Genomic DNA, 16,795 nt, shown 5'->3' on the forward strand with positions numbered 1-16,795 from the left:
AGAGGCTATACAATTTAGCTACTGTCGTGTGTGTTAGCTAGTTATTATTAGATTAGAAAACAAAAAAAAAAGATGGGCTTTCATTTACACTTTCTTTGTTCCAAATTATAAGTCATTCTAATTTTCTTGTAGAGTCAAAGCATTTCAAATTTGTTGTGTGTGTTAGCTGTTATTTATACTCTCAGGACTTGACTGCTATGCAGCGTCTCGTTTCGTGTCCTGTTACTTTCATTGGTCTCCTATTGTGCCCGGAATCGTTTCTCGGTGCTCAAGTCACCTGTTGACTTAGTGGATTTCGAGTTGGAATCTTCTTTCATCGTAATAATTAAAGTTGAGAGCTCTGTTTTGGGTTTCAGTGTTTCCCTTGGCTTTTCGTCTTAGTGATTGTCCCGCTGTGTTCGCCGGTCATCACGGAGAACATCGAGCCACCAGTTGGCTCAAGGGTATCACGCTTAGAGTGTATGGTGTTTTTTATGGTGATTTTTGGACAGCCATTTCAGAAGAAATTTAGAATGGGCTCCCATTCACCCTCCACCTCAGCTATCCAAAATAAAATGTTACAAATAATCAGTGAACCGAACGGGATACATCTGAACTAGCACACTGAAGGCACATCCACGGCAACACTCACTGCATACAAACTGACCAACGGCAAGTCCGCAACGTACATCGTGCAGAGCACAAAGCCGCGTTCCGTTATTTCTTTTTCGTCACTACTACCTGAAAGCCTGAAAGTCTGAAACACGTGGCAAGCAGCTAAGTCCAGACTGATATAACCTGCGCTTTCAGTTGCTTGCACCGGCGGCCGCAGCCGCTAGACGTGCCTTCCACATCTTGCCGAACTCAACCAGCCTGCTCACGTCGGGCACCACCGGCTCCACGGCTTCCAGTGCGCCGAAACGCTCCGACCACGCCACCAGGAGCGGAGTCCGTTCGGGGTCGAAGGGCTTGACGCCGTGCAGCTCATCCGATGCGCGGACCCACCCGAGCAGGCCGCCGAGCACGACGTCCACGTACCCGGCGCTGTCGCCACCGAAGAAGGGCTTCCCTTTCCCGCAGTCCCTCAGCGCTCCCTCTAGGACCTCCGCCGTGGCGAGCGACTGCTTCTTTCCCTCAGCCATCTCCTCCTCCGTCTTGCCCATCGACGACTTGTTCCAAACGGGCAGCATCTGCACGCATACACGATCGGTCAACGTAACTATCCCAGCCCAGCACAAGGCGATTGGAAGATTTGAGGCGATGCGTAGGTACCGTGTCATCGATGTAGGCGGCCCAGAAGCGAGCGACGGCGCGTTCGTAGGGGTCGGCAGGGAGGAGGGACGGGCCGATGCCGGCAAAGGCCTCGTCGATGTATTGCAGGATGACCCGCGACTCGCAGACGGGCTTCCCGTTGTGGATGAGCACGGGTACCTTTTTGTGGACGGGGTTGTACTTGAGGAGGAGCTCGCCCTTGTTGACGAGAGCCTCCTCCTCGATGTACTCGTAGCTCAGGCCCTTGAGGCTGAGACCGAGTTGCACCCGCAGCACGAACGGGCTCGACCACAAGCCGAGCAGCTTCAGGTCGTCTCCTCCGGCCATTGCTGGTGCTTCACTAGTTCTACGAGTAGCTTTTTTTTCCCGTTGGCTTAATTCTTGGTGTTTGGGAAGGGAATTGCCGGGGAGTGTATATATACAAACGCACAGCATCCTCTGCTAATATAAGATGACAACTCATTTGTTTGTCTTGACTTGTAGCATCTCGCACGTTGTTGCAGGCCCTCTTGCTACTTGGACTAGGATCCAAGAAATGGTGAGCAACATCCGATGCCGGCAATGAATTTTAATTTTTGGTCAGGTGGCGATGATGATGAGTTCACTACTGACGACAGAGTAATTGCCATTTCCAACTTCAAAGAGACATTAAAACATCAGCGTCGACGTATTTCTTGACAGTGTGTACACACTAGGTCCTGCTGTATTTTGTTCCCAGCCTTTCAGGGGAAATGCTAGTTTTAGAGTGTGCACGAGTAGCGCTTGGGCCTGCCCTGCATGCTGGCCTAAACCGACGGACGCAGCATGGGACGGAAGTCTCCAGAAGGTGGCTAAACCCCCACTTGAACTTTCATTGACATTATGTTCATGGTTGTCAAAATCGCAGGCTCCGGTTCATTTTGTCGGACTCCACGGCGCGGGCGACTGCGAGTCGCGCGTCCGTCGTGGGTCGTTTGGTGGGCTTATTCCGCTTATCTCGCTGAATCGCCATGCGGACACGGAAACAAACAGGCTCTGAATTTTTACTCGGGCACTTTCTCTGAACTTCTCAACGGGGAGCCTGACAAGGTTTTTCACTGTAAATGTGGTGTCTGGCAAGGACATTCAAGGACATTCCTTATCACCTCTTTAAGGAGATTCCTTGTCAACTGTTTTATTTGTACTGGCAACCGATCTCCTGCAATCGTTGCTTAATTATGCAAAGAATTAAGACCTGCTCACCTACTGATAGATTTAAACCATACTTAGGACTTCCCAATTCTTGAGTATGCCGATGATACTCTTATTTTTATGCATGGATGTGCAAGGCAGCTTTTCTTCCTCAAGGCCCTTCTAAATTTTTTTACTGCATTGCCAACTTTCACAATGTTGGCCCTGAGTATGACCAAGCCTTGTGTTGCTGATTATTAGCCGCTAGCTAGTCTCACGATATGAGCGTCGATTGATGACCACTTCAACCTTCGTGAGCGAGGCTGATCATTTGGAGCTGACAAATGCAGTTTTCACTGCATTGCCAACTTTCACAATGTGCACCTTCATGCTACCCAATACTGTTATCAAGCAGATCAACAAGTTCATGAAACGTTGCCTCTAGCATGGTTCAGACATCGACGATAAGAAACCTCCATAACAGCCTAGAAATTGGTTGGTTTACCCAAGGAAGAGGGGGGTATTAGAGTGCTTAACCTTCAGGTGCAGAATGATAGCTTACTTCTTAAACATCTTCATAAAATTTTCAACAAGCTTAACATACCTTGGGTGCATTTACTTTAGGAAAAGCTATACACCAATGGCAGATTGCCTTTGCTAGCACGAAAAGGCTCCTTTTGGTGGAGACACATTCTCAAATTGCTACAGTCCTTCAAGGGTATTGCTTCTGTCAACCTGCACAATGGAAGTACCTGTTTCTTTTGGAATGATCTATGGCATGGCAGAATGTTAAGCAAGATTTTTTCAGAGCTTTTTTCCTTTGTCAAGAACCCTAACATATCTGTTCAAAGTGCCAGGCTTACCCCTCAACATCATACTCTATTTCACATGCCCCTATCTGTTGAAGCTTTTGCACAATTCCAAGATTTTTGCTCCATAATTCGTAGTCTCCAAGATACCCCAGAGCCAGATGTTTGTGTTAGATAATATACTACTTCCTTGTGTGAACACACAACAAGGGAAGACGACGCCGAAAAGGCCCCCTGCTGTGGTACTGTAGCCGCTGCGGAGGCAGGTGCCGAACGGCTTACCTGCCGCTATGTAGCCACATGAGGGGACAGGCGCAGAAGACAGTCCTGCTGTGTTATCTAGTTACTGTTGCAGCATGTGCGCTGTACTAGGACTAAATAAATAGAGTTGTATATATAGTTTGCCACTGCAACTCAACAAAGAGAGTTCAGTTTTACCATCTCCTATACAGAGCTCTGGCCAACGCTGGTGCTTGTACTATGTGTGTATGCTCTGTTCTCCCTCTTCTTCGACCTCGAGCCACAGTGTGTGTGGTCGGACAGCCTCGGTCATGCTCGGTCGTGGACGACAAGACTGGTGAGTGGTCAATTCACCTGAGCCGGTGATCCTGTGGGCTAACAAGTGGTATCAGAGCCGTACGAACGCCGTTGCCAGACTAACCGCTGGCAATGACGAACGGTTCAGAGATGGGCGACAGTAGTGGCACGGTTGTGTCTGCCCAGCCACGACTGGAGGTCGTTGTTCGCACGGTGCGGGAGGTCAGCGGCACCAGTTGGCCGACGCTAACTCGCACCAACTATAGAGAGTGGTCGGTGACCATGAAGGTCAAGCTCAGAGCCCGACGGCTCTGGAATGCTATTGATAAGGGCACCGACAATGAGGAAGATGACATGTCAGCGTTGGAGGCTATCCTCGTTGCTGTACCGACGGAGTACAGGGAACCGTTGGGGGCCAAGAGCTCGGCTAAGGAGGCGTGGGAGCCTATTGCGGCAATGTGCGTCGGTTCTGACAGCGCAAAGAAGGCGACGGCCCAGCTTCTAAAGCAGGATTAAGCCAACCTCAAGTTGAAGGATGGTGAAACGGTGGAGGACTTCTCCCTCCGCCTGCAGACACTCTTCAGCAAGCTGAAGAGCCATGGCGTCACCATCGACGAAGAGGAGGCGGTCTCCAAGTACCTCCACTCCATGCCGGCAAAGTACATCCAGATCGCTCTCTCCATAGAGATGATGCTGGACTTGTCTACCCTCACCATTGAGGACGTGACAGACCATCTACAGGCGGTGGACGAGTGCCTGGAGCAGGCGACAACAACGAAGGATAGCGGCAAACTGCTGCTGGCCGAGGAGGAGTGGGCTGCTCGGAGAAACTCCGGGAAGGCAGCCTCCTCCAGCCGCGGTGACGATGGCAAGCGCCGCGGCAAAGCTTCTTTGGAGAAGAAGCAGGTCGACCCCAACGCCTGCCGGCGCTGTGGGAAGATGGGCCATTGGGCACGAAAGTGCCCAAATCGCAAGCAGGAGAAGAACGTTGAGGCTCATCTGGCGCAAGTTGATGATGATGATGAGGCCACTATCCTGATGGCAACGTTCTGTGCACTGCACGATGTCGAGGCTGAGGAGAAGGAAGAGGCGACGATGGGGGAAGGCCCTGAAGGCTGTCAACCTCGACGAACCACGCGCCCAAGTCCACCTCGGAAGTGTGGGCGCCGACCAGGAGCAGCGGTGGTATCTGGACTCTGGTGCCAGTAACCACATGACGGGCTCCAAGGCATCCTTCTCTGAGCTCGACGACGATGTTACCGGTACGGTAAAGTTTGGTAATGGCTCAAGGGTGGCTATCCAAGGGCGCGGCACCATCATCTTAAGGTTCCAGAATGGGGAGCACTGCGCGCTAACGGATGTATATTACATCCTGTAGTTGCGTTCCGGCATCATCAGCATTGGTCAGCTGGATGAGCACGATAGTGAGGTACTGATCAAGGATGGAGTCTATAGGATCAGGGACCGGGAGCAGCGACTTCTTGCTAAGGTGAAGAGGTCCCTGAACCAGTTGTACCTGCTCGACCTGAAGGTAGAGCAGCCGGTGTACCTGGTGGCAAGGCACACCGAGGAACTGTGGATGTGGCATGCCTGGTTCGGACATCTCAGCTTCGACACGCTAGGTTGGCTAGAGAAGGTGGTCCGAGGGCTACCCCACATCAAGCACGGAGGCGAGCTATGTGATAGCTGCCTGGCCGAGAAGTAGAGGAGGCTACCATTCCCAAAGGCGGCCAAGTATCGCACGAAGGACGCCCTCGAGCTCATCCATGGGGACCTCTGTGGGCCGATCACGCCAGCTACAAACGGTGGTCGGCAGTACTTCCTCCTACTCATGGATGATTACAGTCGCTACATGTGGCTGAAACTTCTGACAAGCAAGGATGAAGCGGCGGCGGCGATCAAGAAGTTCAAGATGCGCGCAGAGGCCGAGAGCGGCAAGAAGCTTCGCGTGCTGAGGACTGATTGCGGCGGCAAATTCACTTTGGTGGAGTTCGCTGCGTACTGCGTGGATCAGGGTGTGGTGTGACACCACATCGTGCCGTACTCGCCACAACAGAATGGCGTGGTGGAGAGGCGGAACCAGACGGTGGTCGGCATGGCTCGATCCATGATGAAGGCCAAAGGCATGCCGACAAGGTTCTGGGGTGAGGCAGTGACCATGGCGGTGTTCATCCTCAACCGCGCTCCGACGAAGGCCCTAACAGGCAAGACGCCGTTCGAAGCTTGGTATGGGCGCAAGCCGAGCGTGTCCTTCCTACGGACATTCGGCTGCATCGGCCACGTCAGGAAGACAAAGCTGATCCTCACCAAGCTGGAGGATAGGAGCACACCGATGGTGTTCCTAGGCTACGCGAAGGGTACCAAGGCGTACCGACTCTATGACCCACGTGGAGACAAGGTGCTTATCTCGCGCTACGTCATGTTCGATGAGAAGGTGGCTTGGGACTGGAGCAGTCCGAGCATGGAGGAAGCTGGTGGCTTCACCAACACCTTCATTGTCAAGCACCTAGTCATCCACGGTGGTGGAGACGTTGGGGAAGAGGTGCCGAGCACTCCAGAAGGGGTGCCGAGCACTCCAGTGGTAGAGCCGAGCACTCCTGGGCAGTGCCGAGCACTCCTGGGCAGTGCCGAGCACTTCAGGAGGGATGCCGAGCACTCAAGGAGGAGTGTCGAGCACTCCTAGAGGGATGCCGAGCACGTCAGGAGTGGCGCCGGGAGGTTCTGCAGTGGTGGCAACCACTACAGGACATGTGTCGAGCACTCCCGTGGCGGAGCCAAGAGGTCTTGCAGTGGTGCCGACCACTCCAAGACTGAGGCTGAGCACTCCTACAGTGGTGCCGAGCACTATAGGAGTAGTGATGAGCTGTCCAGAAGTAGTGCTGAGTACTACAACCAGGGTGCCAAGCACTCCAGGTGCTGTGCCGAGCACTCCGGTGGAACAGGGAACTCCATCAACACTGATTGAGTTTGCCTCACCTCCAAGTGACATCAATAAGTTCATGGATGCCTTCCACGAATGTGAGGAGGTGCGGTTCCACAGGCTGGACGACATCATCGGTGGCATAAGGCTCTTAGGACTGGCTGGTCGGCTGCTTAATGACCAAGAGCTGCTGCTCATCAGTGCAGAGGAACCACCCACGTTTGCGCTGGCGGAGCGCGACGAAAACTGGCGATGGGTGATGCTGGAGGAGATGAAGGCGATCGAGGAAAACGAGACATGGCAGCTCGTCAATCCACCTCCAGGATGTCATCCGATTAGCCTAAAGTGGGTGTACAAGGTCAAGCGGGATGAGCTCGGCGCCATTGTAAAGCACAAGGAGAGCCTCGTCGCCCGAGGCTTTGTTCAGCGCGAGGACATAGACTTCGAGGAAGTCTTTGCACTGGTAGCGCATATGGAGTCGGTCCATTTGCTACTAGCCTTGGTAGCAGCAAAGGACTGGCGCGTCCATCACTTGGACGTTAAATCGGCCTTCCTCAACGGCGAGCTGGCAGAGACGGTCTTCGTTAGATAACCTCCAGGTTTCGCCATCAAGGGAGAGGAGCACAGGGTGCTCCGACTGTGCAAGGCGCTCTATGGGCTGCGACAGGCCCCACGAGCATGGAACGCCAAGCTTGACGCCACGCTGGATGAGCTTGGGTTTCAGTGGTGTGCAACCGAGCATGCGCTCTACATGCGGCGACAGGGAAGGAGGAGCTCGTCGTCGGCGTGTATGTGGACGACTTGATCATCATTAGCACATGCATGGAGGACATCAATGGCTTCAAGCGCGAGATGGCGGCTCATTTTCGAATGAGCGATCTCAGTGCACTCTCCTACTACCTTGGTATTGAGGTGAGACAGGGGAAGGAGGAACTCACACTCGGTCAGGATGTGTATGCCTCCAAGCTATTGGAGCAGAGTGGCATGGCTGAGTGCAAGCCATGCGTGACTCTGATGGAGGAGCGGCTAAAGCTGACGAAGGCCAGCACTGCGGCGAAGGTGGACGCAACACTCTACCGGAGCATTGTCGGTGGTCTACACTACCTAGTCCACACGAGGCTGGACATTACGTTCGCCGTGGGCTACATCAGTCATTTCATGGAGGATCCTAGAGAGGATCATTGGGCTACGGTGAAGCGGCTACTACGCTACGTCAAGGGAACGATGGATCAAGGGATCATCTTTCCCAAGACCGACAGGAGTAGGCTGTAGCTCACTGTGTTCAGCGATGTAGACATGGCAGGGGACATCGACGAACAACGGAGCACCTCTGGCATGCTCGTCTTCCTTGGGTCAGCCCCAATTTCATGGCTATCATTGAAATAGAAGGTGGTGGCGCTATCTACATGCGAGGCAGAGTACGTAGCGGCGGCCACAACGGTGTGCCAAGTTGTGTGGCTGCGCCGGCTGCAGGGCGAGCTGACCGGCGTGGAAGCTCACCCACCAGCACTGATGGTGGACAACCAGCCCAACATCGCCCTCATGAAGAATCCGGTTCTGCACAACCAGAGCAAACACATCGACGTAAAGTTCCACTTCCTTAGGCATTGTGTCGATGGAGGGCAAGTTGTCATTGAGTTCGTCGAAACTGGTCGGCAACTCGCGGACGTCCTCACCAAGTCGCTCGGATGTCTTCGACTCACGAAGCTGAAGGAGATGATCGGCATGGAGGGGTACAAGGGATAGCAGTAGGATTAGAGGAAGAATTGTTAGATAATCTACTGCTTCCTTGTGTGAACACATAGTAAGGGAAGGCGGTGCCGAAAAGGCCCCCTGCTATGGTACTGTAGCCGCTGCGGAGGCAGACGCCAAGCGGCTCACCTGCTGCTCTGTAGCCACATGTAGAGACAGACGCAGAAGTCAATCCTGCTGTGTTATCTAGTTACTGTTGCAGCATGTGCGTTGTACTAGGACTGGATTGATAGAGTTGTATATATAGTTTGCCACTATAACTCAACAAAGAGAGTTCAGTTTTACCATCTCTTATATAGGGTTCTGGCCAACGCTGGTGCCTGTACTATGTGTGTATGCTATGTTCTCCCTCTTCTTCTACCTCGAGCCATAGTGTGTGGTCGAATAGCCTCGATCGTGCTTGGTCGTGGCCGACAAGACTGGTGAGTGGTCAACTCACCTGAGCCGGTGATCCCGTGGCTAACAGTTTGGGCCTATATTTGGGGCTCATCTATTTTTTCCTCTCGAAAAAGACCTACAAGCAACTCATTGGACATATAGACAGGTCCATCATGCCTTCAGTTGGCTTTGGAAATCGGCTTGTTAGAATAAGAGGAAGGTTTTTTTCTAGTTGCTACTCAAAGATAGGTTAAGCACAAGGGAGTTGCTTAAAAGGAAAAACATGATGCTGGACGACTATAATTGTATGTCCTGCCATCTTGCAGTTGAGAAAAGCCTCCTCCATCTCTTTCTGGCTTGCCCTTTTGCTGCTCGCTGTTGGGCAACTCTTCATCTACAGGTTGATAACTTGGTTGATCCTTTTGATATTATGGTAAGCTTCAATATTTGGCTAGCAGTCCCTTTCTTCATGTAAGTGTTGATTTCCATGCACAGCATGGGCCATCTGGACAGTACGCAATGACTTCATCTTCAAGAACAGATCGGTGTCTCTTCAAAGATGCATAGAGATTTTCAAAGAGGAGTTTGCTCGGGTTATACTTCAGGCAAAAGAAAAGAATTATCCCTAACTAGGTTAATTGCTAGAAGCCTTTGGCCTTTGTGTAATCATTTTGATTTTCTTTGTTTCTTTTTTCTCTCTTAATTTTGTATCTGTGACTCAACTTTTGTTTTGAATAAATTTTAGTAGGGGGTGTTAGATTGATCTCTAACCTAACTGGACCCAACGGCCCAGTTGGGCCTTTGATTTGCGCCCTGATCGGGGGCGCCCAGCCCACCATGGCTGGAGGGCCCCTGTCACCCTACGCTATATAAAGAGGTGGGGGCCGGCGGCTCTAATCACGAGGTTGACCTAAGCCGACCTCCCCACTGATAAACCCTAAACCCGATCTAAGTGAGGGGGCACAGCCAGTGATGGGAAGTTCCTCCACCACAGCACTACGTAGTCATCATCTTCATCGCCGACACCGCTTCACCGACCATCGTTGCCTTAGCGCAGACGTCGACCCCATGGCGGACACAAGCGGATCTCCTTCCACTGTGGTCTCAGGTCTGACATGACCATCTCCTACCTCTCCCTTCTCTCTAGTTCTACATGCATTAGGAAGTACTACGCCTTTTATCCCGAATAGAATTACTAATTGGCTAGATCTATGATCCTACGGTTACAACAATGGTACCAGAGCCAGGTTTAGGAATAGATCTAGCTTATCAAAAAGGAAATCTAGTGCGGATCTAAAAAGAAGAAGGGGGCTTCGGCCGACAAAGGGTTCGGTTGAACCCTAACTTCGATCCCTTCGGATCTGAGAATAGAAGTGGGTTCAAATGAACCCTAACCCTAACTGGGTTAAAGAAGCAGGGCTCGTTTTCATGTCAAAATTGAACCCTAAAACCCGAAATAAATTCGGGAAAAAGAAAACAGTGAAACCCCATCCCAAAACCCTAACCCTAATCCCCAAATTGGATGAAATCCGAGCACAAGAACCAAAGAAACCAAAGGGAAAGAGGGGGAAGGGGGTGGCTTACCTCGCCGCTGTGCAGCGTTGCTGTCACGCCGACGCGCAGGGAAAAGAAAGGGCCGGCCAGGGGCACTGCTCATCGGGATCCGGCCATAGGGGCGCCGCGTCTAGGCCGCTCGACGGTGGCGTGCTCACCCGCTGGGGAACGTGCACGCCGGTGACGGGGCCGGCGCGGCGTCGGGGCTCGCTACTCCACTGCTTCGCCGCTGCTTGCTGGCTGCTGATGCGCTAAGGAAAGAAAGCAGAAGGTGGCGAAGAGAGAGAGAGAGAGCGAATGAAAATGAGTTAGGGTTTTCCTCGGGCGCGAGCGGCGTCGCGGTTTTATTCTCAGCGAAAAGCGCGCGTGGCCGTCGGATCGGCGCGGACGGCCGAGATTGAATGGGCCAGCGTCGCGGCCCAGGCGGGCGAGCGGGCGCGCAGAGCTTTGCTGGCCCAGGCCCAGGTTGCGGCCTGGGTGCGGCCTACACGCGCGCGAAGAGGTGGGCCGAGCTGGCTTTTGCCGGTTTTGGGCCGAAACAGTAAAGAATGAGCCCGTTTTCGTTTTTTTCTTTTTTCCAGAAAATTGAAAAATAGAAATTGGCTCAAAAGAAAATAGAAAAGAGGATTTTCCTGTGGGTAAAATTCATCAAATTGAATTATTCCGCTGCGTATTTAAAGATGTTATTTTCATTATTAAATTCGAACCAACGGGAGAATTTAATTTTGAAAAATGGATATATTTTAATTGATTATAATATTGTTATTATTCTGACCAACGTTGATTAATGACAATATTATGATGTTTTGTCTTGCATTAATTCTATTTCTGCCCAACGGTGATGTAGAATTAGTGTAGAGAACAATTGTATGTTTTAATTTTAACCAACGTTGGAAATAAGGCATACAATCGTTATTGTTATCATTTATGTTCTCACATTATTTGGATTGTGTTTTCATGCGGATACAACTTGATGAGTTGTATCAAAGAAATCCCCACTCTAAAAGGTGATAACTACATTGAGTGGAAGAAAAAGATCAACCTGGCTTTTATCCTCGCTGAGGTGGACTGGGTAGTCACCACACCGTGTCCCACAAAGCCTATGGCACCGGTGCGGGAGACAAACGAGGCTGATGCCGCTTGGGCAACCAGAGAGAGGGATTTTGCATCCCAAAGAATATCATATGACCTTGAGCATAGGAAGTGGGTCACTGTCAACAAGAAGTGTTTGGCAGTGATAAAGAACATGATTGAGCCTGCTATTGTGGGCTCAATCCCAGAGTGTGACACCGTCACTGAGTATCTCGAAAGAATAAAGAGTCAGTTCACTGGCTCTTCAAAGACATATGCTACCTAGCTGATAAAGCAGCTGGTGACAGAGAGATACTCAGGTAATGGTGGCATAAGAGAGCACATACTAAGGATGGGTCATTTGGCATCCAAGCTAAAACCAATGGATCTGGCTCTCAAGGATGAGTTCGTTATCCATCTGGTTTTTGCTTCCTTGCCAAAAGAGTTTGACACTTTTGTTGTCAACTATAACATACATCCCGAGAAATAGGACATGGAGAGGCTCATGGCTATGTGTGTGCAAGAGGAGGAGAGAATGAAAGCTGCCAATGGTGGCACTATCAATTATCTGAAAGATAACAAGAAAAAGAATACTAATACCAACTTCTCCTCAAAGTCAAAGGGAAAGGGTCCCATGCTGCATCAGCCTCAGCAAAATAAGTTCACAGTGGATAAAGATCAATGTCTCCACTGCAAGAAGACGGGACATTATAAGAAAGATTGTCCCGATTACCTAAAGATGAATCCATATATGTACAGTATTCAAAATCTAGTTGGTGGATTGACTCAGGTGCAACTGTTCATGTTGCTAATTCTTTATAGGGATTCCGTTCGACGAGGACTACGCAAAGAAGCGAAAGACATGTTAAAGTCGCAAATGGAGTCCAAGCAGAAGTTGAAGCCATTGGCGATCTTTCTCTAGAGCTAGCTAATGGTTTTAGACTCATACTTAGAGATGTTCTTTATGTTCCCTTGTTACAGAGAAACTTGATTAGTGTGTCATGTTTGGACAATGATGGTTATGATTGCCATTTTGGAAATGGCAAATGTAAGATAACATTTAATGATGCATGTGTTGGTCTTGCTATCTTACAGAATGAGCTTTATTTGCTATCACTACGTGATGATGTGAATGTTGTATGCAATGATGGGAACGTTGTGTGCGACAATGTGAATGTATCCTCGTCTGCGGATGTAAACAGAAAACGAAAGAGAGCTCACGATGCGTTGTCGAAATTATGGCACTGTCGTTTAGGCCATATTTTGAGGGGGAGAATAGAAAGACTAGTTAAGAATGATATTCTTCCTCCATTAGAGCTCTCAGATTTAGAACAATGCAGAGATTGTATAAAAGGAAAGTATGTAAAAAAAATTAAGAAAGATATCAAACGAAGCATAGGAATTCTATAGATTATTCACATAGACATATGTGGTCCATTTCCTGTAAAGAGTGTGGATGGTTATGATTCGTTCATAACATTCACAGATGATTACTCCCGTTATAGCTATATTTATCCAATCAAAGAAAGAACAGAAACATTGGATAAATTTAAGATATTTAAGGCAGAAGTTGAAAACCAACACAACTTAAGGATTAAGATAGTCAGGTCTGACCGTGGAGGGGAGTACTATGGTCGGCATACCCCATATGGCCAAGTTCCTGGACCTTTTGCAAGGTTCTTACATGAGAATGGCATAGTAGCCCAGTATTCTACACCGGACAAACCTCAGCAAAATGGAGTAGCTGAAAGACGCAATCGTACCCTGATGGATATGGTGCACAGTATGATAAGTTACTCCACCTTACCGATGAGCCTGTGGATGGAGGCGTTAAAAACCGCCATTCATATTCTCAATAGAGTACCAAGTAAATCGGTGCCCAAAACACCGTATGAGTTGTGGACAGGAAGATTACCCTCACTTAACCACTTGCGTGTGTGGGGGAGCCCTGCTGAGGCTAAAGCATTTAACCCGAACATTGGGAAGCTAGATCTCAAAACAGTGAGTTACCATTTCATTGGCTACCCAGAAAAGTCAAAAGGTTTTCGTTTCTACTGTCCAGATAGACATATAAAGTTTGTGGAAACGAGACACGCTGTCTTCCTAAAGGATAAAATGATGAGGGGAGCATAGTAGCTCGAGAAATTGACCTTGAAGAGAAGCGGGTGTATACGCCCACTTCGATGATTCATGAGCCATTTTTCTCACTACCTGTTGTCGCTGCACCAATAGTGTGTCTCAACCAAACGCTATCTTTCCTGGCTTCATCCGATGGCTGCAAACAGTGACTGATGCATAGATAAAGAATAATCGGTTGTCTGCAAACGACTAAATCTGAAAATAAAATATCTTTTTCGCTTTTGTCTTGAGCACCAGCATCCGCATCGTGCGCAGCAAACACACCAGTTGCCATGGACTGTTCAGGCCTGCCTCATCTTGCTGAGCTCCACCAGCCTCTGCACGTCCGGCATGACCGCCTTGGCCGCGTCCATCGAGCCGAAACGCTCCAGCCATGCCGCCAGGAGCGGGGCCTTGCTGGAATCGAACACCTTCAAGCCTGTCAAGCGATCGATGAGACGCACCCAGGCGACGAAGCCTCCGAGCACAACGTCTACGTATCCGACGCTGTCACCTCCGAAGAAAGGTTTCCCCTTAGAGCACTCCTTCAGTGCCCCCTCGAGGGTCTCCACAACGCCAGACGATTGCTTTCTGCCCTCCGCCTTCTCCTCCTCTGTCTTTCCCATGCTCATCATCATCAACGAGCTCAACAGCTGCACTAGCACAGGTTACATATTATTCACTTAGTTTGTTGCTTTCTCATTCTCTAAGACTTACTACTTGTTGAGTATCAAACGCACGGCTGAAAACAAGAAGCATGGGATTTTAATTTTAGGCCACGTTTAGATTGCAAAAAATTGTAACCCGATGAATAGTAGCACTTTCGTCTTATTTGGTAAATATTGTCCAATCGTGGACCAACTAAGCTCAAAAGATTCATCTCGTGATTTCTAACTAAACTGTGCAATTAGTTATTTTTTTTACCTACATTTAATGCTCCATGCAAATGGCTAAAAATTGATGTGATGGAGAGAGAGTGAAAAAACTTGGAATTTGGAGATGATCTAAACAAGGCCTTAAACAAACGATGGTATGTACCTTGTCATCAATGTAAGCAGCCCAGAAACGGGCCATGGCCCGGTCGTATGGGTCAACAGGGAGGACAGAGGGACCATAAACCTCGTCGAGGTACTGCATGATGATCTGGGTCTCGCAGACGGGCTTGCCGTTGTGGATGAGCACGGGAACCTTCTTGTGCACCGGGTTGGACTGGAGAAGGAGCTCGCTCTTGTTCTTGAGATCCTCCTCGACGTACTCGTAGCTCAGACCCTTGAAGCTCAGGGCAAGTCTCGCTCGCAGAACGAACGGGCTCCCCCAAAAGCCCAGCAGCTTCAGCTCATCTCCTCCAGCCATTTGCTGATACCTCAAGCTTCCCGACTAAGATTAATTGTTGTTTGTGTTTTTGTATATGCAGAGATAATGGAGGTAGTCCCAAATGACTACAAATTTATAGCAACCTCGGCTGAGACGACGACTCCTTTGTTTGGTTAGAGTACGTGTTTGACTGGTTGCATATCACGTTTATTTTTTCTTGTTTAGTTTTTTTTTCCTCAGTTGCATAATCTGACATTTGAACAATCTGCAGATCTTTTTACGTGGATATGAATCGAAGAAAAATGCGATGGTTATTCTTCTATGCCGTCAATAATCCCATCCGGCGATAGAGAAGCTTCCAGTCGGTTGGAAGAGACGTGTGAGTCGACGCATTTATTTGTCAGTGTATGTATGCTGTGTAGTGCAAGTCATTTGACTAAATCAATTCTATCATATTTCCACGAAATATCTGACAGTGGGACAAACCTCTGTGACTTCATCGACTCTGTAAAGTTGCGGAATCGGCGTCAGACGACGTCGTCCGTGAAAGGGCGTCATGTAGACTCCCGCTAGGGAGAAGCTTGCCAATACGGGCGTGTTTAGAACCTTTGCCAAACATTGTTTTTCCTACCACTGTTTTGCCCAGCCAAGTAAGAAACTAGACATAGCAAAGCTGTTTGGATACTGCACTTCTCCTGCCTCGGTTCCCACACTGGCAAGGTTTTCCTTGCTGCCCAGGGAGAGCCAAATTGGCTCGTCCGGGCTGGCAAGCACCTCGTGGCTTGAGCCATCTAGGCGAGGCGAGGTGAGGCAAATATGCTAAAGCTTCCAAGAACGTCCTTAATTTTAGCAAGTCCCTTCTCTTAAAATGATTGTTTTATGTACTGAACTTCACGCTAAATTACAACAATAACCTAAATTGTCCTTCATGACCCCACCATATGGCCCTGTAAATTGATGGTATAGCTTGAACTGAGATTTAAGGTAGGCCAACCATACTAACCTCAAGGGATATTGATATTTAAGCCTAAAAATAGCTACTTATTACTCCATAGAAGTCTGAAAACCAAGAATGTCATTGCCACCTTTGGTTGGCACTAACTTTCTCCACTGCACAAGAAGGTTAATGTGGTAGTATATTTTTCTTTCAAAAAAGTACATACAAATTGTATTATTAATATAGGGCCCTATTTGGACTGTAGCTAGATTATTATAATCTAAATTATGCATAGAGTTATTATAATAAAGATTTATGGATTATAATAATCGGAGTGTTTGGGCCATGGATTAAGATGATTGATTATAGTTGGTTAAAGTGAGAAACTCCTATGTAATCGCAAGTTGGACAACCAATTAGAGGGCAAGTTGGACTTTCAGCACCCATAGTTCCCTATAATCTGGTCTCATATGGATTATGTGATTATGGTAATCAAGAGTTTTGGTTATAATAATTCATCATATAATCAATCTTGTTTGATCAAAATTTGATTACATAATCCGATTATTATAATTAGAGGGTATCCAAATAGAGCCTAAGTATCCTCAGTCCCTCACCCATTTCGGAGTAGGCCGTGCAAATGTGTTTCAATGAAAATGTAATTATTGAAAGTTACAAATTGCACAAATTATTAGCATGGGTTTTATTGATTTATGAATCATTCAGGGACTATTAAACTTTCATGATTACTAAAAATAGTAATGTATATTTATTGCTCATGCATGGATACTTGATTGGCACAATGTGATAACATGTATATTCTCAGTTTAAGTTTTCTTCTATGTACTACTCCATCTGTTCTAAATTATAAGACGTTTTGACTTTTTCTAGATACATTGTTTTAACTATGTATCTAGACATACACTAGACATACAGTATATCTAAGTACATAGCAAAATCCATGTATATAAAAAAGTCAAAACGTCTTATAACATGGAACTGAGG

The 16,795-nt window shown here is 48.5% G+C and overlaps 2 protein-coding genes and 1 long non-coding RNA gene across 3 annotated transcripts; 1 reads left to right on the plus strand and 2 right to left on the minus strand.

The window, feature by feature from the left end:
• Positions 1-553: 553 nt before the first annotated feature.
• Positions 554-1,606, minus strand: LOC136541489 (probable glutathione S-transferase GSTU6). The gene is made up of 2 exons (XM_066533401.1): positions 1,252-1,606; positions 554-1,169 (listed from the first exon to the last, which is right to left on the minus strand). The coding sequence occupies exons 1-2, from the start codon at positions 1,576-1,578 to the stop codon at positions 786-788; spliced, it is 711 nt and encodes a 236-aa protein (XP_066389498.1). The 5' UTR covers positions 1,579-1,606; the 3' UTR covers positions 554-785.
• Positions 1,607-13,408: 11,802 nt separating this feature from the next.
• Positions 13,409-15,043, minus strand: LOC136541541 (probable glutathione S-transferase GSTU6). Its single transcript, XM_066533474.1, has 2 exons — positions 14,578-15,043; positions 13,409-14,192 (listed from the first exon to the last, which is right to left on the minus strand). Exons 1-2 carry the CDS (start codon positions 14,890-14,892, stop codon positions 13,842-13,844), a joined length of 666 nt encoding a protein of 221 aa, XP_066389571.1. The 5' UTR covers positions 14,893-15,043; the 3' UTR covers positions 13,409-13,841.
• LOC136541548 (uncharacterized) lies at positions 14,149-15,366 on the plus strand. Its single transcript, XR_010780395.1, has 3 exons — positions 14,149-14,206; positions 14,954-15,031; positions 15,125-15,366. It is a non-coding gene; the product is annotated as an uncharacterized lncRNA (long non-coding RNA).
• Positions 15,367-16,795: the final 1,429 nt, after the last annotated feature.

Source organism: Miscanthus floridulus, chromosome 1 (genome assembly GCF_019320115.1).
Source record: "Miscanthus floridulus cultivar M001 chromosome 1, ASM1932011v1, whole genome shotgun sequence".
NCBI classification, from domain to species: Eukaryota; Viridiplantae; Streptophyta; class Magnoliopsida; order Poales; family Poaceae; genus Miscanthus; species Miscanthus floridulus.

Bases quoted from the DNA above. Each gene is read 5' to 3' on its own strand.
- LOC136541489 (XM_066533401.1), bottom strand. From the start codon at position 1,578: ATGGCCGGAGGAGACGACCTGAAGCTGCTCGGCTTGTGGTCGAGCCCG. The intron at 1,170-1,251 runs GTACCTACGCAT...GTATGCGTGCAG, and splicing joins CCGCCTACATCGATGACACG to ATGCTGCCCGTTTGGAACAA.
- LOC136541541 (XM_066533474.1), bottom strand. From the start codon at position 14,892: ATGGCTGGAGGAGATGAGCTGAAGCTGCTGGGCTTTTGGGGGAGCCCG. The intron at 14,193-14,577 runs GTACATACCATC...GTGCTAGTGCAG, and splicing joins CTGCTTACATTGATGACAAG to CTGTTGAGCTCGTTGATGAT.